Source organism: Felis catus, chromosome F1, assembly GCF_018350175.1.
Source record: "Felis catus isolate Fca126 chromosome F1, F.catus_Fca126_mat1.0, whole genome shotgun sequence".
NCBI classification, from domain to species: Eukaryota; Metazoa; Chordata; class Mammalia; order Carnivora; family Felidae; genus Felis; species Felis catus.
In genome coordinates this window covers 62269044-62289564 of record NC_058384.1, presented here as the reverse complement: position 1 = coordinate 62289564, position 20521 = coordinate 62269044, and the positions used below count along the sequence as shown (strand labels likewise).

The following is a 20521-nucleotide window of genomic DNA, read 5'->3' as shown; positions in this document are numbered from 1 at the left end:
CGAATTAATTTTTTTAAAAAGCCACTTGCATTCCTGCTCGTCAGAAAGTTACATGACTATGAGCAAGAGAGTAGTTAGACGATAAAATTCTGCAGAGCACTTTATTCTGCAGAGCACTTTAAAGCTAATGACCTGCAGATATTTGTGTCAATAGGGATACATCTACAAATATGTAATATTGAATAAAGACAAACTTCGGAAGGATGTATACAGTTTGGTTCCACTCATAGTTTAAGAACACGTTCATATGTAGAAAGCGAACGTTACATCAAGTTAAGGATACTGGTTACTTTTGAAAGTGAGCACAGCATGGGTTTTGCATCGGTGTCTATATATTTCCTAAACTAGATTGTGTGCACATGTACATAGTTCAAGGTTGTGTATTGTGTGTGCTCCTCTCCTGCAGTTGTTTCCTTGGGGTTGTGCGGGGGAGGGAGGTAATTAGGGTGCTTAGTTCATGAGTTTTGCTTCTCATTTTGTTTTCTGCCCTGATTCTCAGTGGACTCCTTTCTGATCTCGTCTGAAATCTCATCACGCCTGCCAAGTTTTCTCACCTTCCCCTTTTTTCTTCTTTACCACTCATTACTACCTATCGTATGTATTTTACTTATTTGTCTTGTTCGTTGCCTTTTAACCCTATCAAAGTATAAGCTCCAGGAGGGTTGGGGGACTTTTTGTTCTTGTTCCTTGTTGTATCCCCAATCAGTGCCTGGCACATAGTGCCTGGCACATAGTGCCTGGCACATAGTGGGCTCTTGATAAGTATTTGTCACATAAGTAAATATATAAACAATGGATTAAACAAACATTTATTTGGATAAAAATATCCTGCTCCTTGCTATTTCTGTGGTATAGCCTTAATCAACTGTTTTATTGTAGCCATATTAAAAAAGAAACGAACTATATGACAATTTCACACTCTTTTTTCTTTAAAGATTTTTTAAATGTTTTTTTATTTATTTTGAGTGAGAGTGAAAGAGCGTGAGTGGGGGAATGGCAGAGAGAGGGAGAGAGAATCCCAAGCGGGCTTCATGCTGTCAGCAAGGAGCCTGACACGGGGCTCGATCCCACCAGGCGCGAGATCATGACCTGAGCCGAAATCAAGAATCAGACGTTTAACTGCCTGAGCCACCCAGGCGCTCCTTGGTTTCACTCTCTTACTGTGGAATGGTGTTGGGAGTACCAAGCCAGAATTTACGGAGGTTCTCTCTGCTGTTACTGCCACCTTCAAAATCACTTTGTGTGATACGATTCCTTCTTGTGGAAAAGAAAAAGTAGTAAGAACAACTTGAGTGCAGAGCGAGCTCTATTCCTAGTAATGAAACTCCACCCCACCTCCCCTACCCCCCAAAATGCATGTTTCTTATCTGGCACCTGAAAATCTGAGTTCTTTCCATTATCTGATAAATCATGTTTTTTATCGCTATGAAATACAGACAAGGGTCTGTTGATGATGGACGGTAGAATACTGGATTAGAGAGGGCCCATCTCAGTCTCCCTGGGGGTTATTCCTTGCTATCCAGTTTGACTCCTGCTTCAAGGACAGGAAATTCTGGGAAGTTTTATAGAGGGTTTGTAGTGGGAAAGAAAAGTCCCAGAGACTGGATGTTTAAGAACCACATTTGTTGTTGTTGTTGTTGTTGTTGTTGTTGTTGTTGTTAGTGATTCATAAATGAGTTTACCTGTGGATAGGTGTCATAGGTACAACTTTAGATATAGGCTATACACAGATTTCTTTCTTCCTTAGGTTAGGAAGTAACTCTATCCCATTCTATTTAACAAGTGGACTGATGCTATATTCTCTATGTCTTTGATTACAAAAGGATCTCCATTTGTAACACTTACATTCTGTAATTGAAAAGGAAGCATATACACAAGCATGTATTTTCTCATTTCTGAGACTTTTAGAAAGGGAAAATGGTTTTTTATTTGTGGCCTATGAGTAAGATTATAAGACATTTTAAAAAACCCAATAAATAAAAAACAATACAAAAAATCCCATCACATGCTTTAGTTCTGAGCCTGGCTGGATGCGTGGGGATTTGAAAAGAATAGCTACGAGGAATAGGAGGGAAGGAAAAGAAAGGAGGGAGTATTTGATTTCAAGACAGTACTTATTTTTTCCCTGCTTACAACTGGAGGCAGGCTCATTCCAGAGAGATTTACAGAGAAATCTGTTATAGCGAGTTAAGGGCAAGTCATTTCATTCTTGGTCATCTACGACAATTCCGGCACAAGGAGGGGATCAGAGCTGGATTTTAAAGTTCAGAGTAGAAATGGATGAGGAAAATAGCAAATAGCCAGCCAGGGAGCGAGCTGGCAGATTGTTAGTAAGGGACTGGATCAAAGACTGTACAGGAATAGGGTTATCACGACCAGGCTGTCCTGCCGAGTGTCCAGAAACCAAACTATCCACAACAACAAAACAAAAGTCAAGCCTAGAGCACTGGAGTTCTTGGAAGCACACATGGAGATGTGGACAGAAGGACGATGTGATGACAACTATCCTTTACAAAATGCAACAATTTAACAGCTTGAGTAAATGGCATTGCGATCCTCCCAAATGCTGTCCTGGCTTCTCTGTCATTTTGAACTGCTCAGCCGTTCAAAGTCTGCAGCCGCTTGAAGGTCACTTTTTCAGTGGAGGCCAAGTTGAGGTTGAAGCCAAGTCTCTGGAAATACAAGCAACTAGGTCTTTCCCGCAGGGTGCGGGGTGGGGGGTAGATGGCGGGGGGTGGAGGGGGGGCACTGCCAGCAGTGCTACAATGCCTTGAAGCCCCCGGGGCTCAATTTTCTCTGGCTGTCACTCCCAGAGTCTAATGAGCACTGAACCTACAAGATCCAGACCCTTCCCTCATCTCTACAGGGGTGAGCTCTTCATGGAACAGCCACACACCTGAGTTTCCACTCTTTCTTCCCTCACGTGGCACCACTGAGCCCTGGACCTTTCATCTGGAGTCTGCGGGACTGGCCCCAGAATGGGACTATTCTGACTTCCGGGAGTTTTAGAATTGACAAATACTGATCTCTTGCTCCTAGAGGAGTTGAGGTGGCCGAAAGGTATGGGCTGAGTTCCACTCAGATCATCGAATTCCTGAATTGTCCAGGCCTCCGAATTTCGAACAACCAAACAAATCGGTGTCGGTGGTTTCTTCAAGATAATCTGGGGACAACTGCCTAACAATCGAAAGAAGTTGGAGTTGTTTTGGAGTTCTGCATTGCTTGTGGTAGGCAGAATTCAAAACGTGCCCCATGATCTTTGCCCAGAGTGACTCTCATGGTTGTGTTGTCTTTGGGCACAGTTGACCTTCAGATAGGGAGATGATCCCAGAATTTTGAAGTGGGCCCAATGTAAACACACGGGCCTTTATAAGCAGGAGAGAAATAGAGCTCAAGTCAGACCGAAGCTAGAGTAGATGGGAGTCTGTGGCTGCTCAAGAAACAAACCATCATCTTGTGGGAAGGGCCATGTGACCGGAGAGGATAGGTGTCCTGTAGAAGCCGAGGTTGGTCCCCTACCTGACAAACACCAGGAAAAGAGGGACTTCAGACCTCCTGTGCAAGGAGCTAGAATCCTGCCTGCCAATACTTTGATTTTAGCCCAGTGAGACTCTGAATCAGGCTGTGCTGGGTTTTTTTAAATTTTTTAAAAATATTCATTTATTTTTGAGAGAGAGAGAGGGAGACACAGAATCTGAAGCAGGCTCCAGGCTTTGAGCTGTCAGCACAGAGCCCGACGCAGGGCTCGAACTCACGAACTGCAAGATCATAACCTGAGCTGAAGTTGGTTGCCTAACCGACTGAGCCACCCAGGTGCCCCCAGGCTGTGCTGATTCTAATATCAGCCACGCTGGACTTCTGGTCTACACAATCGAGAGACAATACATTTTTTAAACTGCTAACTTTGTGACAATTTGTTATGGCATGCAAACAATTCCTTACATCAAATTAAATTCCAGTTGGAGCAGTGATGAGTAAATATAATTACAAAATAAATTACATCTGTACAATAAGTTATCATAAAACCAAACGAAAACACAAACTGGGAAAAAAATATTTGGCACACAGGTTGAGAGTCAATGGTGTAATTAACCTAATACTTAAAGAATGTACATAAAATCAGGGTGAATTCTAAAGATGCTTAATCTCACCCATAATAAAATGAACTCAAAACTATGCAAGTTACTATCTTTTCACTGATCACATTAGCAAATATCGGAAAGGTTTTGTATGGGGGTGAAAGAACAGGCATTTTTATTTAATCCTGTTTGTGATGTAAATCGTTTGCTCCTTTGAAGAGCAATTTGACAGTCTGTCAAAATTTCAGATGCACATATCATTAGCAAGTCTACTTTTGCAAATGTATCCTGAAGATACAAACTCATAAGTATGTACCAAGATATCTATACAGGGCTACCATCACCGCTCTAAAACTGTTAGTGCTGAATGTGCGTTAGAACTTAAAATTGCCTGCATTTTAGAAAGATAAGTCTGTGCATACAACACAGTATTTTTTTTGCAACAACTCCAGTGGGAGTTGGGATAACAACCTGTAATGAAACCCAGTAACATGTCAGCAAAAAGATATATGAATTCACATTAAGTAGTATAAAGAGTATAAATAGCCTTACATTGGTTCAAGCTATAGTTTAGCTGCCAAATGAGTGTGCCAAAAATTTGAAGAGACTTGCATTTTTTAAAGCTGTTCGGGCTTCGGAATTGCAGACAAGGATTTTAGACAAGAACATTCATTGCAGCATATTTTTTTTGGTCCTGTAACAGCAAAAGAGGAGAAACAACTTAAACATCTTTATCTAGCCACGAGGGTACTGGGTAAAGAACGATGTCATAGCCATAAAAATGTAATGAAAATATTTAAAGTAATAAAATTATTAAAAATCCTTAAGTAAAAAGACTGTAAGGAGGTATATATGGGTTGATGTTATGAAGTGAATAAAAAGATGCTGTGAAGTGTGTATATTTTGCTTCCGTTTGTGTTACATGCGCGCGCACACACACACACACACATACACACACACACACACACACACACAGAATCTCGAAGGACAGAAAGAAACCAGGGTTTTGTGACAGTGACTGGTTTTTCTGGGAAGATGAACTAGACGGGCTTTTCTCTGCGTTTCTCTTGCACTGACTTTGTAGTTTATATATTTTATCTTTAATTGCCAACATGTATTACTCAAAAAGAAAAAAAAAAATCTCGAGGATATTAAATGGTTGGCTCAGATTTCTCTGTCCCCAGGTATCCAACACGGCCCTTGCCACCTCTCTGAGGGTGGATATTTGGGAAGACGGCCCTGAGTAGCAGAGAAAAAGTGACGGGAAGAAATTGAAATATTTTATAGACGTTCAGTTTTAACCACAGGCGGTAGAAGGGGATCGCCTCTTCTACATCATGAAATGACATATCCTGTCATAGGACATATAATTCCTTACCAAAACCCAGATTACTTGCCCCTTCCGCCTGGAAACAAAGAAATAAAGACAAATGGAGAGTTTTCCGGAAGGCGACTGAAATTAGGAGTGTCGTGGCAATGGAGGGATTGGAACGTGAACTCGAAAATGATACACTGGCTCGATTTTTACATTCAAAAGGAAGCGAAAGAACAAGTGAAACAACGATTCAAAATGTTAGCTCGCGGGGGGGAGGTGGGGAAGCTCTGGAACAGCTGGAGCCTGTTGGGGGGCGGGACACACAGGTGCAGCCCGGGAGCCAGGTGGCCCAAGGGGCCCCGCCGCGCGTCTCGGCCAGTAGGGGTCGCCCTCCCGCCGGGAGTGGCGCGGGGCACGGAGAGCGAGCGTGCCCAGGACCCGGGGCTGCGCGGTGGGCCGGGTCGCACGGGTCGTCGCGGGTGGAAATCAACTCTGGGAATCTGTGGTCCCCCCGCTGGGTGCTCGCTCTTCTGCCCGCCGCGCGGAGGAGGAGGGTGGTCTTGGTCAAGGGGCGAGCGGGTGAGCGCCCTCCCGCGGACCCCACCGCAGGCACCTGCCGGCTCCACCCGGGGCGGTGGCGACCCGATCCCCTAAGCTCGCCGTCCCCGCCCCCGCCCCAGCCCCATGGCGCCCCGCGGGGGGTGGGGGGGAGAGGGCTCAGCGAACGTGCAGTTGAATCAACCAGATTCAGCAGCAACCGGAGTCCCGCCGCCACGCAGATCCAAGCAGTGATCCAGGCGTGATGGGCACGACCAGCTCTGACTCCGCTCAGAACGGGAGCCGGTGGTCCTCGGACCACCCCGGGGATCCGGGGATCCGGGATGGTTTCCAGTTGTGTGCCGTGTACCCTTCTCTCCGCGGAGAGAAGATCTGATTATCTTCTATTTAGATCTAATGATCAAGTGGGACAGGAACTGGGGGGAGGGAGCTTGTGGAGCGCACTGGCTGGCTTCTGTCAGTTCTTGCTGGGCGACTAACCGATTGGAGGGAAGAATCATTTACCTTTCGAATATGGACGGGATCAAAGACCACCAGAACTCCAGTGCCTCATCCTGTTGACTCTGTTTCTGGATGTTTGGCTCATTTGCCTTTCCAGCGCAGGCCCACTAAGAGGCAAGGCTTTAGACATTAACCGATACATTTTGTTATTTTTGGAAGCCGGCACTTACAGTCTATGCTGGTGCTAGATTTGACGGGTTTAATTAAAATTACACAGCACTGACAGTATTTCCCTATACTCTGTATTAACTAGAACAGCTCTTTAGTGCTTGAGAGCACCTTGGCCACACCCAGTGAATCCTCAGCCTTCCAGGCACCCCAACCTCCTGGAAGAAACACTGCCTTCCACCCAGCGGCCCCTAAATGGTGCCCATAAGCTCAGAGACAGTCTTGGAGAAAGCTATGTTAAACAATTAAATAACATTAACCAGGTACTGGGTACAGCTCTAAGTATGCGATGTGTATTTTTCTGGTGATTTTAACGCTATGGGGTAGGCACCCTCATTATTCACGTATTACACACGAGGCAGAGGGTAACTTGCCCAAGATATAGAGCTAGTAAGCAATAGAGTCAGGGTTCCACCCCGGCCAGTCTAGTTTCCAGATTCTGTACTTCTAACTCCTACATTAAATCTCTCAGGGCAGCACGCTATACGCAATTTCCCTTCAGGGGAGGTCCCTTCCGCAAGATAGAGCAAATGTATCTGCATAGAAGGTAGACAGTTGAACCTGGGGATACTGGACACCACACCCTCTATCTTCTTTTCCTTGGAAAAGAATAGTGCGTTTCCCTTGTTTGGGAGGAGGGGCCTAATCTTACTAGTTGCAGCTAACAATACCACGTTTGTGCTCCGTTTACAACTTGGAGATTACACTATGCGCAACTAAATGCTGGAATCCCGCTTGATCCTCCGCTGGACAGGAAAGCATTTTTCTCTGGCCTCTTTTCAAGGTAACTTCTATAGTCTAGATGTATCCTTGGAGTGAAAGTCTTCACTTTTCTGCCTCGTTTTGTCCTTGAGGTACGAAATCGTGGTGGCAAAACACGAGGGGAGGTGGAATAGGGTGAATGGGGGAGGAATGGGTATTGCATATTATGAAAGGAACATTTCTATGATGAGAAATGCTGCTGGGCGTGGATGTTTTAATAGGATTCAAAGTCTCGGGATACTACAAAAATTGGATTTTTTTCAGGCTGGAATAGGCAATTAGTAATACTTGGAATGAATGAATCAATGTGTCAGCGTTTTCCTTCTTTACAAAAATCAGTCGAACCAAAACCTCTTTACTCCATTCACCCAGGCAACTTACTACTCCAGTGTTTTGCTCTTCTTGTAGCAACATTCAGAAGACCTGTCTTGAATGTCTGTCTTCAATGCTTCTCCTCCCTTCCTCTCTTGAATCCACTTCAGACTTTCACTTTCACCCCTCTACCCAAACAGCTCTTAACCACCTCAACAATGACCTTCACTGCTTCTTGGCATGGAGTCTATCTTCTGGAGCCTTCCGCAGCGTTTGACTCCGTGGATCACTTCTACTTTGGCGAAACCCTTTCTCACTTAGCTTCCAGGACTCGGTGCTTTCCTGATGGTCCTTCTACCTTGCCAGTGATTCCTTCGCAAGTTCCTTTTCCCTTTGACGTCTAAATGTTGGGGTTCTCTGGGGTGCAGTTCTTCGTCCTTGTTCTTTGTATACACCTCCAGACCCACCCGGCCCCTTGGTCCACGCTGCTGTGTGGCTAGAGTTGCTGTCATTGTAAACGATCTACCAGAGCCCCCCGCCATCTGGCTTCCAGTTGGTTTTAGCCATTGGAAGGAGGAGGTGAGATGGCAAGATGGGAGAAAAGGAGGATTGGAGTATTTACTTCCTTGGGTCCCTCCCTGCTGGGCCAAAGTTGGGAAGAGGCTATGTTTTACTGAAGGCCACAGCCTCAGCAGGCACCCTCTTATAGCTACAGCCACAGCTGTCTTTGGATTCTGGTGTCTGTTGTTTCTTCTTGCCTTTCACTTAGGAAATTCCGAGGATTTTAGGAGCTCTGTGCCAGGAATGGGGGACGGAGACCAAATGTGGATTTCTTATTATTAATCACAGTATCACCATAACATGTCCAAAAGTGAGCTGGTTTTCAAGGTCCAGTTCTGGGGGCACCTGGATGGCTTAGTAGGTTAAGCATCTGCCTTCGGGTCAGGTTCGTGAGTTCGAGTCCTGCATTGGGCTCTGTGCTGACAGCTCAGCCTGGAGCCTGCTTCAGATCTGTGTCCCCGTCTCTCCCTGCCCTTCCCCTGCTTGCACTCTGTCTGTCTGTCTCTCTCTCTCAAAAATAAACATTAAAAGAAAAGTTGTGTTTCTTGTGTGCCCTTTGTCACTCTGACCATCCACCTCAGCTCATCTGGTCGTCATCCTGCGGTGCCTCGAAATCTCATTTCAGTCTTGAGGACAGGCAGTGCAGCATAGGCCAGGAACCTTCCAGCTCCTCCATATACTCCGCTGACTTTCTGAGTGTGGCTTCAGCCCGCAGGGGAGGCCTGTTTCGGTGATGTGGAAATCGCAGCAAAAGAGTCTCTTTATTACCATTTAATTCCTGATGATGAGACTGACCACCAGATAACCACCATCGTTTCACAAAGTACGTTGCAGCCACTTGAGCAAGATCGCCGGGAGGACGAGGTAGAACCCGAGTGTTGCTAGGTGGCATGAGGGAACATTCTAGAGCAGTGAATGGGGGTTCGTGGCCTTCCACTGACAGGGAGCTCATTCTTGCACACTCTGAAGCTCGCTGGGGCCTCTCATGTATCTAACGAATGATAATAAAGCAACGGCTATCTGTTCTGGCACTGTACCAGACTATCTGTATTAGCTCACAAGCCTGCGAGGCACCTGGGATAGCTCCATATTCCAGAGGGGGTGACTAAGGTACAGAGGAGACTCTACTTACCTAAGGTCAATAAATAACCCACTGCTACCCTTTCCCTTCCCACGTGTGCACTATTTGAGTCACGTGCACACAGGGATTACCGGATAGGCTTTATTTCCGGCAAACTGGGCCTGAGGCTCAAAGTAGATTTTGCCAGTCCTTTCTCTGTGAACTGAGATCACCCTGCACGGATGCATGTCGTCAGCCTCCGCTCTGGTGGCAGAGCCTGCCTTACGGGCGCAGGAAAGAGAATTTGCACGGCCTGGGGGCAGGCCAGCTCTGGGTGAGCTCAGCGTGTCTGCTCATTCCCTTTGTTTCCTGTCATGTGTGAGTCACCCGTCATCCCACAGGGCGGACCGGCAGAGGTGGCCGGAGGTCCAGCAGCTTCTGGGCGATGTCGTGGAGCCACACGTCATGGAGCTTTTGGAAACTTTGGGTCTATATATACTTGTGAGAGAAAAGAGTGGAAAGGCAGTAATGTATTGCTGTGGAAATAGTTTTGACCTCGTGGGCCCTCTGCCCGAGTTTCCTGGATCACACTTCAGGAAGCATTGTTCCAGCACCAACTGCTGCTTCTTGGTGTTTCCCCTGGGTTCATCAGGTAAACTTTTGCTCCCAGAAAGTTCTGGAAGGGGTCAGAACAGCGGGTGCAATGAACTTGTAACGAGGGAGGGGCCCGCGAGGCTGTGACTTTCTGCTCTCCTTCTTTTTCTAATATTGATTTATGTGTTGGGGACTCTGAGTTTTTGTTCCCAGATTTCCTTGCCGAGGGACTTAGTGCATGTTCTAAAAATAAGACGGCAACATAGCTCTCTCAGCTCTTCTGAGCGCTCCTCGAGGTGGGGCTCATTACTCTTTTGGGGGGAAGTTCTGGGTCAGTATTTATAAAATGCTTAGAACAGTATCTGGCATACAGCAGCTACTGCTATATTAGTGTTTATTAAAATAAATAAGTAAAAAATAAATAATGAGTTGCCAAGGGCCGTGATGGTGAGTCTAAGGCTATTTACCTGACCTTCCCCAGAGGATATTAGGGGCTTCTCATTTAACCACACAAGGAACTAGATTTCCTTTATGAATTCTGCCCCGATGGGGACATTGTGATAGCCTGAAAGCCAAAAAAAAAAAAAACCCCAAAAAACAAAAAAACAAAACAACCCAAGGAACTCAATAGGGGTTGTGCTTTAAGGGATCACAGACTTCTGTCCCGCTGACTAGGGAAGAAGAAAGGCCTCGGACTTCTTTTATTCGGGGCGGAGGCCAAACACGGGCTAGCTCACAAACGTCAGCATTTTCTATTCCTCACTTCAAGGAAAAGAATTAAGGTTAAGACGATGAGGACTAGCATACTTTGTTACTGAAAATAATTACGGTAAGGTTACATATGATAGTTATAATCATATCACATAATTATGTATAATCATATGGTCTGTAATTATGTAACAGGATTATTATCGTGCTTATGAAAAATAGATCAAAATTTAGGTTTAAAATGAATGGAAACCCAGGTGACAAATAGTATATAAGTTTCAAAGATACATGATCAGTAATGAAGATAAATCACCCACGATTAAACTAGATAAAACAGTAGAGCAATTTGGCTGTGGGTATCACTGAAGATCAAGCCTTTATATGAAATACAGTAAGTGGCTATGCACACAAAATGCTATGCTGTTCATTATAGGGACAGAATTTTCTGGAGTGAGGGGACCTTGGCTAAGCGTCTCACTTTGAGGCTTCTCTGGGGCCAGAAGTTCCCCCTTCTGGGGACACGGCCCATTCCCCAGCCATTTCCTAGGTAAAGGCACCGGATAGCTGCCAGTGTTTTCATACTAGAAGATTCCGGGGATTAGAGCCTTTCTTTCAAATTGCAGCCTCCTTTCACAGAGTGGACACGCAGTTCGTGGTGGTCAAACCCGACGTTCGGTTTCACAGAAAATTAAGAGAACGTTTCCTACACTTGATCTTAGCCGAGAGGCCGAGGTAACTTGCAGATACTGATGACTTAGTGGGTATCCGATGACTCCAGATGCTCACAGCGCCTGCCCCCCTGCCCTCAGGGCCTTTATTCCCGCGGTGCAGGGGTCCACATTTGGAGTCCTGTTTCCTTTCATGCGGCTGCTGCTGGGGCCCATCATACTGTTGGCAAATAAGGAGTATGTTTTACGTATAAAAGTGCATTCACTGTGGATCATAGACGCATTTTAGGTCTGGGAAATGAAGATAGCGGATATTTATGTAAATTGAAAGTTTTAAGAGTTTTCAGAGTTTACTTTGCCTTTCTCCTACCCATTCCAGTGGGTCCTGCCCAGTAGGGTTTTGTCTGACAGTCTAGTCCCGCCCACGCAGGATTTTCCAAGCTAGCGTTCCAGGCGCGGCGCGAGCCTCTTAGCATTTACCATCGCGAGCACTTAACACTTAGGAGAACGGCCTGCTTCCCTCATGTTGGTTGCTTGGCTCGGGGGAACATATAAATGTGGGGATGGGGGAACATCAACGGAGAAACTGTTTCCCCAGCGTGTCCTGTAGGAATGTTACTCTGCTGCAAAATGCTGGCTGGTAATAAAAGCAAGTAGGGCGGAAAGAAAGGAAGGAGAGGAGAGAGGAGAGGGAGAGGGTGGGAAGAAGGAAGGAGGGAAGGAAGGAGGGAAGGGAGGGAGGGAGGGAGGAAGGGATGGAGGAAAGAAGGAAGGAAGGGAGGGAGGGAGGAAGGGAGGGAGGGAGGGAGGGAGGGAGGAAGGAAGGAAGGAAGGAAAGAAGGGAGGAAGGGAGGAAGGGAGGAAGGGAGGGAGGGAGGGAGGGAGGGAGGAAGGAAGGAAGGAAGGAAGGAAGGAAGGAAGGAAGGAAAGAAGGAAGGAAGGGATGGAGGAAGGAAAGAAGGAAGGAAGGAAGGGATGGAGGAAGGAAGGAAGGAAGGGAAGGAAAGAAGGAAGGAAGGAAGGGATGGAGGAAGGGAGGGAGGGAGGGAGGAAGGAAGGAAGGAAGGAAGGAGGGAAGGTAGACAGTAACAAAAAAAGGGCAATTTCCATGGGAATTCTTTACCGCGAAACCTCCAGGATCTTTGTTATGCTAATCCCATGTTAGGGTGGTCCCTCCCCCCACCCCACGATGTGGTGCACCCCAAATGCATTTGATCGCAGATCCCCTTTTTGAGAGCATCTTGTGGCGAGAATGCCCTGTGAATACACTCTGGAGACTGCTGTCCTTCCTGTATATTTATTGTTGTCGTAATGTTTCTGCTTTTTGAGGATGCTTACAAACAAACTGGCAAGAAACATGCTAGCGTAGTAACCGTGTTGCCTCTCCGTGACCCTGGCCCAACGACCAAAATGTTGCAAGTTGTTAATGAGTGACCTGTCACTCTTTGCTCAGCCGTGCTGTTTGTGAATTCCTTCCCAGCCATGCCTTCCGGTGGCACTGATCGGTGGGTGAGTTCTAGGGCCTCAGAACCCTTTTCAGCACCGTCACCCCGAAGCAGCTACCATTATGGCCCAAACCTTTCTTGGGTCACGTGCATTGTGACATATGTGTCTTGTATCACAGGGCATTATGCTTGCACGTTGGGGTGTCTGCCCCCCAACAGCCTCTCTGTGAGCAGCCTCCAGCCCTCATCTGGCCCGGGGAGGGGGTCCAAGAGCAGTGTCACTCTTCTCTTTGCATCTCTGCCACTACCTCGGTAGTGCCTACTCCTAACTAATACTTCATAGCTGGTGGCTGGAGGGGCTCTCGGGTGGCTCAGTCGGTTAAGCGTCCGACTTTGGCTCAGGTCATCATCTCACGGTCCGTGAGTTCGAGCCCCACGTCGGGCTCTGGGCTGACAGCTCGGAGCCCGGAGCCTGCTTCAGATTCTGTCTCCCTCTCTCTCTGCCCCTCCCCTGCTCATGCTCTGTCTCTCTCTGTCTCAAAAATAAATAAAAACATACTTGGTGGCTGGATTCAAACCAAGTAAAGGATTTACCGAAAGGGAGATTTGTCGTCCGAGTGACAAATCTTGCATCGATTTTCTGATGAGGCTTTCTCTTTTTGAAAAGAGCCAGTAACACTAATAAGCAACCTAGTGGGAGTGTTCACACTTTGCATTTTAGAGCGCTGGGGGGAGAACAAGTCAAGAACATGGGTATTTACGGATGTACTTGCTAAAACTCCCTGGGATAGATAGAAAGTGTGGTCCCCAGTAATCCCTCCCCCTCGTACACACAACACACACACACACACACACACACACACACACACACACACACACACTTGCGAGAACCTTTATTCCTGATGCCGGAACACCACTGAAAACAGAAATGGTGAGAGGTGAAAATCAGACTTTCTATATCGAGTTTGGGATCGCATAGTACGAACGCAGGTCTTCCAGCAGTGATGGGAAGGGCGATCCGTCGGGAAAGGCTTCATGCATCCGGTGGGGCTTCAGCGGGAATAAAGGGATGTCAGCACAGTCGAAATGTGCCGATGTGATCTTTTTCTGATCTCTTATGATTTGGGCAACAGGAGACAATCACCCAAGACTATGTTCTAACATGATGTTTGGTTGTGGACAGATTCACAGACATGAAAAAAAGTAGGTGTGTGCCACGCACCCAATATACACCCTCAGAGAGACCTCATTTCTTCAATTCTAACACTTACATTTTCACGTTTTAACTTCTTGGAAATTGTGATGGGTCTTCCAGTCAACAGGATGTCAGTTTAATTGGCAGCATTTTTTTTCTTTCTTACTAGAAAATAATGGTTCATGTCATAAAATATGGTATCCTGGGTCAGATGAAATATGGCAATGAATATTTATGTGTCTATTTCCATATGTATAAACGTACATGCTTGTGCATATGTATATCTCTACTCACATCGGCGTTTGAGCTTGTGTTAGGGATGTAGTTTGCTGTCCTCTGGTAATTTGGAAAGGATGAGGTGCTCCAGTAGGCATAAGGCTTAGCCCTTTATTATCTGTCTAACCTGCCTTTTGGATGTGACTGGTCTCCATTTTTACTCGGAAAACTAGCATAATAATAATTCTATGCCAAGCAGTGTCTATAACACATGTTGAATTAGTTATGGTTGAGGGGTCTGTTTAGATCCATGTCTTCCCAGCCCATTTTCAAGTCCCAGGAGATTAGGGATTTGTGTCTTGTGTTGACACAGGCTGTGCTAAGTTATATCCCATAAGCCCGAGGGCAGGAGACAGCCGTGATGGGACTTTTTTTCCCTGAAGTAACTTGCGAGGACACTGCTCATCAGTTGGTCCTACTTCCTTCCTCTGGCTTAATTTCCAGGTACATGCAATCACCAGAGAAATGACAAATATAAGAATAAGGGTCTTATGAGGTTGTTCACTGTCAGGTACTAGGTGAGCAGCACCAGAGACTCCCTCCCTTGGCTTCGGTAGGAATGAGTCATACACATTCCTATTTCTTTTCTGGTTGTGCCCGTTCCAGCAAAAGTCTGAGTCTCCTGGTCCACTCACCATGATCGCAGGCCTTCGAAGCAGTGGTATGAATCCCCCCAAAGTACTGTTGACCCTTGAGCAACGACGCGGGGGTTGGGGCATTGACCCCTCAAGCAGTTGAAATTCCACATATAACTTTAGACTGCCCCCAAAACTTAACCACTAATAGCCTACTGTTGGCCGGAAGCCCTACCCATAAAATAAACAGTCGATTAACACACATTTGGTATGTTATATGTATTACATGCTGTCTTCCTACAATAAAGCAAGCTAGAGAGAAGGAAACGTTAAGAAAATCATAAGGAAGAGAAAATCCACGTACAGTGCTGTACCTTATTTATCGCAGAAAATCCCCTTATCAGGCGGACCTACGCAGTTCAAACCTGTGTGGTCCGAGGGTCAACTGTAAGTTACGTGAACACTGTTTAACTGAAAACTGCCTCCTCTACAACTTTTCCAGACCTTTCTCTGCTTCTTCTCTCTAAGCGCCAGCCACACTGCTCTTCCTTCGGGACCCCCTAACCCCATGCTTCTTCTCATCTAAGGCCCTTATCTCAGGTTCATCTTCCTTCTAGAAACTCACCTCCCCTTTTCCCTTGGCGACGTCTCCTTTCCCTCCGGGAAGTCTTCCTTATCTCTCCGGATGAGGTCAGGTCCCCTGTTCCAGGCTTTCTTAGCCCCTGTACTCCTTCCTAGCACTCATCATAATCGTGATTAAAACATTAATTGAATAATTACTGTCTTACTGTTTGATGTCCCTGCCAGAGTAAAAGCCCCAAGAGGGAGGGTTATTTATGGGTGTTTTCTGTGTCCCCAGCACCTGGGACGGGGACTTTATAGAGAGTAGCCAATAGAAAACACGTTGAATGAATGACCAAATAGGAGAGCTCTCATTAACTGAAAGGAGTTTTCCCTTAAGAGGTGAACTATTTTTGAGTCATCCTAAGGCCGCTCTCGCTTTGAGCACCACCGGCCATGAGAGTTGGCGATAGACGCTGTGGTTTTGAAGGCACTGACGACAGAATACAGAAAGAGGGAAGGTCTTCTTAGGCTCCGAAGGGTCTTTTTGCAAGATAAGCTATAATAGGAAAAGAGAAAACTCATCGTTGGCCTACAGAAACTGTGTATTATTTGATCGTGGTCACACTCAAGGCCAACTTCAGTTAGCCTCTTCATGTTTTTCTCTGTGGCTCTTGTAGAGTGCGTCGTAAGGTCATCGATTTGGAAGGGAAATTGGGAGGAGAGAGAGCGGCGTGTTTTCTGGACAAACACCAGCCTATCAGATGTCCTTATTGGATTAGATTACAGGCATGAACAAACAGCCTGGAAGTTGGCCGGACATGCACTGATCATGCCTTGTTTTCTGTTCTCTGTGATGAAAGGACAGACCTATCACATAATGGTGTTCAGTAGAGGTATTTGTTAAATGAATGAATTAATGAATTCCCAAGCAATAAGGCAGTGGGCATTTTATCCCCCGGCCGGTAACACCACATTGCATACATTGCCTCGGCCGGGCATTGGAATGCGTAATAAAAGTTGGGCCCCCTAGTGGTAGTAAAACTGATAAGACAACAAGGAGAGGAAATGAGGGAGAGACAGATTGATTTAGGGGAGAAAGGGAATGATTTGGACAGAGTCACAGCATGCATGTGATCTAAAATCCAGGCACGAAGTGAGAGTTTGTCTCCTTGATGTGTCCTGGGCCTCAGACATGTCACAATATGTTGCCCTCAGTCTTTTCTTGTTGACAGTCTGATAGATGAGCCACTAACTGATTCTTGTCCCTCACATTTTTCTCTCATTCTTAATCTTTGTGAGAACAAACAATCTCCCCCCACCCCTAATTTACTTTCTACGAATCCCCTCAAGATGCCATCTCACACACAAGCCTCTTCAGCGGGTCCAGGGGAGCTCAGCCTACCCCAGTCTTCAGAGTTTGGTCACCGAGGCCTTCCCCGGGGTGAGGTGAGGACTGTGGCCTTCATGTGGCCCCAGTCCTGGGAAGTGACACCATCTTTCATGTAGACGTCCATGCCAGGAACTGGATTCCATCCTCAGAATCCCATCTTCTTCCTTCAGAGCTACTCAGCCTCCAGGTTCTCCTAGTTATTTTCCTTCTAAACACTGTTCATCCTTTTCATCTCGACGACATGCCCGTGGTCAGTCCTTCCACCTCTCTACTATGGACCATGCTTCCAACCTTATCCCAATTCTTGGCCTGTTCCATGAACCTCTTCTCCCCACTGTGGCCAGCAAGGTGTAACTAAGCTGCCTTCCTTTCCTTAAAAGCTGTGAAGTGCCCAGACCCAGGCAAAGCCCACACTCCTTGGCATCGGATGCAAGAAGGTCTGTCCCTTTTGTGCCTGTTAGCTCAGCATATTTATTAGTAGCGTCCCCGAGCTCACTCTCAGAAGTGCTCTGGGTGGGGTGGTGAATTATATAGTCACCCGACACATAAAGCCTTTTATGATCTGCCTCCCACCCACTTGTCCAGCTCTGCCTTCTGCTCCTCACTGCCTGGGCTTCCTCCTCAGTCTCAAGCAGGACGATTGCAGCCGTTCAGGGAATCACATGCAGGTATGACAGCGTCTCCGTGTTGCTTTCTTGGGACTGGGGAGACCTGTTCCAGAGCCCTTGGCTGACTTCTCCTCATGTCTGATTGGCAAGGATCGAGTCACATGCCCTTTCCTGAAAGAGTTCCTGGCAGACAGAATAGAGTCACCACGATTGGTTTTGTTTGATCCTTTGGGGTAGAATAGATGTTAGAGAACAGAGCCCAATAGCGACTACAACGCCAATCTTAGCTGAATTTGTCTTTGGGTCTGTTCATTCCCCTCAATGGCAAACCCCACGAGACCAGCGCCTGTGCTGGTTGCCCTTAGCCCAGTGCTTGGAGTTAGCGATTATTATTGTTGAGCTTTTGGGTGGAAGTAAGCAAGGTTATGGAATGTGGGCAGAAAGAGGCTTGATCCCGGTTCTGTATTTACTGCCTATGCAGGATCCAGAATTCAGATTTCTCACCTGTGAAATGAAGCAAAGATTACTGCCCAACACATGTAACCTATATAAAGTGGCTGAAACAACCACAAACATTGCCTCGCCTTCTTACCATTTTTGTCATTTTGCCCGAAGACATTTTTTGAGTGAGGCCATTGTCACGTTTGTGTGCGTGTGTGTGTGTGTGTGTGCGCGTGTGTGTGTGCGCACGCGCGCACAAGCAGGGACACCTGAAAGGAAAATAGTCTCTACAAAAAGTGTCATTCGTGCTACTGTCATCTGGAATTTGTAAGCTCTTGGTTGACTCTTAAACTGACCTGAGGGGAAAAAAAACCTCTCCCAATCTAGTTTTTATTCCAAGACAATGTTTCTAAAGTGCGGCTAGCAAATTACCACAGCACCCGAAGATGATTTATGCACAAAAAATTTCATGATTGTGTCATTTAGGGGAACATAATTTCCCCTCAGACATTCATCATAACGTTAGCACATTAGAGACTTAGGTCCCTTTGGAGAGAGACTCTTGTCTTTATTGTTTAACCCGTGTCCCCCCAGACTTATTTTAGCCCAGGGTCCTTTTTTTTCCCCTGGCACTCGGCAACATCTCGGGGAATGCCTTCTAGGGAATCATATCAGTCTAATAACTAAACCCCTGGTTCTCAAGGTTAGGTGCTCAGACCTCCCATCTTCCTCACGAGGGAAGGTCATTGGTGTACATGGAGTCTAGACTCTTTAGACTCTAGACCGGACTCCAGGCCAAAACTCTAGAACAACTCTAGACCCAGGTTATTGGTGGGAGAGTCACTGAAGGCGAGTATTTTCATTTTCTGTTTGTTTTGAAGAAGTCATCTTACGCCGTGGGACTGAGCTTGAACTGCTTCATGCCCAAAGCCTTTCCCAACCCCAATATCCTATGAAAAACTCCAAGATGAGTATAAATAAGATGGTTATTTCTATTTTATCAACCATAGGCTTCTTTTCTTTCTTTCTTTGTTTTTTTTAGTGATATTTAGGTTTAAACAGTAACGTGGGGGTGAGCTGTAGAACCCTTCACCCTAGGGGTTCTGATCACTCTAAGTCGGATTTCAGAGAGTGTAAATTATTTCCTGAGTGTGGATCATTTACAGCCTCTGCTGGGCTGCCTCTGGGGCAAAAGTATAGTAGATATGGCTGAACAATTATTGCTTGTTCTCTGTTTTTTAATGTTTATTTATTTGTTTTGAGGAGGGGGGGATGAGTGGGGGAGGGGCAGAGAGAGGGGGAGAGAGAGAATCCCAAGCAAGTCCCTCCCTGTCAGCCCAGAGCCCGACATGGGGCTCAAACTCACAAACCATGAGATCCAAGAGTGAGATCATGACCTGAGCCAAAATCAAGAGTCAGACACGGAACCAACTGAGCCACCCAGGTACCCCAACGATTATTGCTTATTTTCTATATTGAAGGAATGTCTGTTGAGAATCAGTTGTAATAGGAAAAAAGTTTATACTTATAGTTGCTCAGATAATTATGAATGAGTCTTGAGTTCAGAATTGAGGTCCCTGTTGTGTTTTTAATATAGGGGCTTGTCTCTTCTTGGGTCATGGCACCAGTAGTTAGCTTCTGCCCCAAAACAAGGGCGTTACGGGCAGCAAAGCTCAGATCTGTCAGCTTTTCTGCTCCTGAGGGTCCCAGCTCACCTGGTAAGGGACAGGGTTGGGACCATGAGATCACATGTCTTCAGTTTGCCAGTAATTCCTAGAGGAGCCCAACTCGCTGGTCTCTTTCCAATTTATAGCTTTCCACCCTTCCTATACATGTTAAATACCACCCATTTTAATCCAAATTTTATTAATCTCATTTTCCTTTAATTTAAGACCAAATTATATCTATTTTTGCTTTTACTTCCAGATGGACCTGGATGAAGACACTGCTGAAAATTTTTACCAAATTTGCTAGAATGTGAAACGCGTATTAGGTCGACTGTTCACATCTCATATCTGAAACTGAGGATGAAGCTCCCTGAAACACCACCACCTCCCACCCACATGCCGAGAGCTGCCATGTTGTTAGTGGGAGCATTTGTAGTGAACCAGCCCAGGTGCCCTGAGACCATGGGGCACCTGGCTTTCACGGCCAGGTTAGAAGAGTGTTGTGTCTGAGTGTTTGTGTGAGTGCGTACCCCCTAAGAAAATGAAGGAAAAGTCTTTAGGGAAATTATCTTTCAAATATGAATGCTTGCACATATTCTACAACATTCTACCTAACGTTTTATGTAATGATGTTAAGACAACTGTTGGAATCGCTCATTGTTCTGCTCCTACCATCCTATTTGCTAGGGCTTGGCCCGAAGTGGGGAATAGGCTGAGGCCCCAGTGGTGGCCATGTAGGAGCCTACTTCCCACTTCCTGTAGCTTCTCCCACACTGTCAGACCTCCTCCTGCAGTCTTAGCTTTTATCCTTTGCTTTTGAACATATTGTCTGTTGTCTCTCTTCGGATCCTCTGTCCTCCTTGCTCTCTGCCCCTCCTCCTCCTCCTCTCTCTCTCAAAACTAAATAAACATGAAAAAAGATTCCCAGCAGTGAATTGCAGAATTAGACATGTTTATCGATAGCTTGCCTACATTTTCTCTTTGTCACACACTTTTGGAATAATATTTTATTACAAATAGTTTTGAGTTGAGAAGCCCCATGCTAACATTGGGTTTGATTCCAAACAACGTGTG

General features: G+C 46.1%; 1 protein-coding gene and 1 long non-coding RNA gene across 11 annotated transcripts in view; one reads left to right on the top strand and one right to left on the bottom strand.

Annotated features, from left to right (window-relative positions):
• The window catches only part of HSD17B7 (hydroxysteroid 17-beta dehydrogenase 7), a 71255-nt gene that overhangs the window by 26358 nt on the left and 24376 nt on the right, over positions 1 to 20521 (top strand). For 9 of the 10 annotated variants that reach the window (XR_006591415.1, XR_006591411.1, XR_006591414.1 and 6 more), the window contains exon 8: positions 19707 to 19935. Coding sequence is in view for 1 of the 10 variants with exons in the window: in XM_023247438.2 (XP_023103206.2) it covers positions 9563 to 9968 (406 nt within the window). In the remaining 9 variants the exon portion in view is untranslated. Of the gene's footprint in view, positions 1 to 8759; positions 9969 to 19706; positions 19936 to 20521 lie in introns of those variants that run through there. The other variant, XM_023247438.2, reaches the window with a different exon arrangement.
• LOC123382694 lies at positions 10970 to 12872 on the bottom strand. The gene is made up of 2 exons (XR_006591419.1): positions 12722 to 12872; positions 10970 to 11506 (listed from the first exon to the last, which is right to left on the bottom strand). It is a non-coding gene; the product is annotated as an uncharacterized LOC123382694 (long non-coding RNA).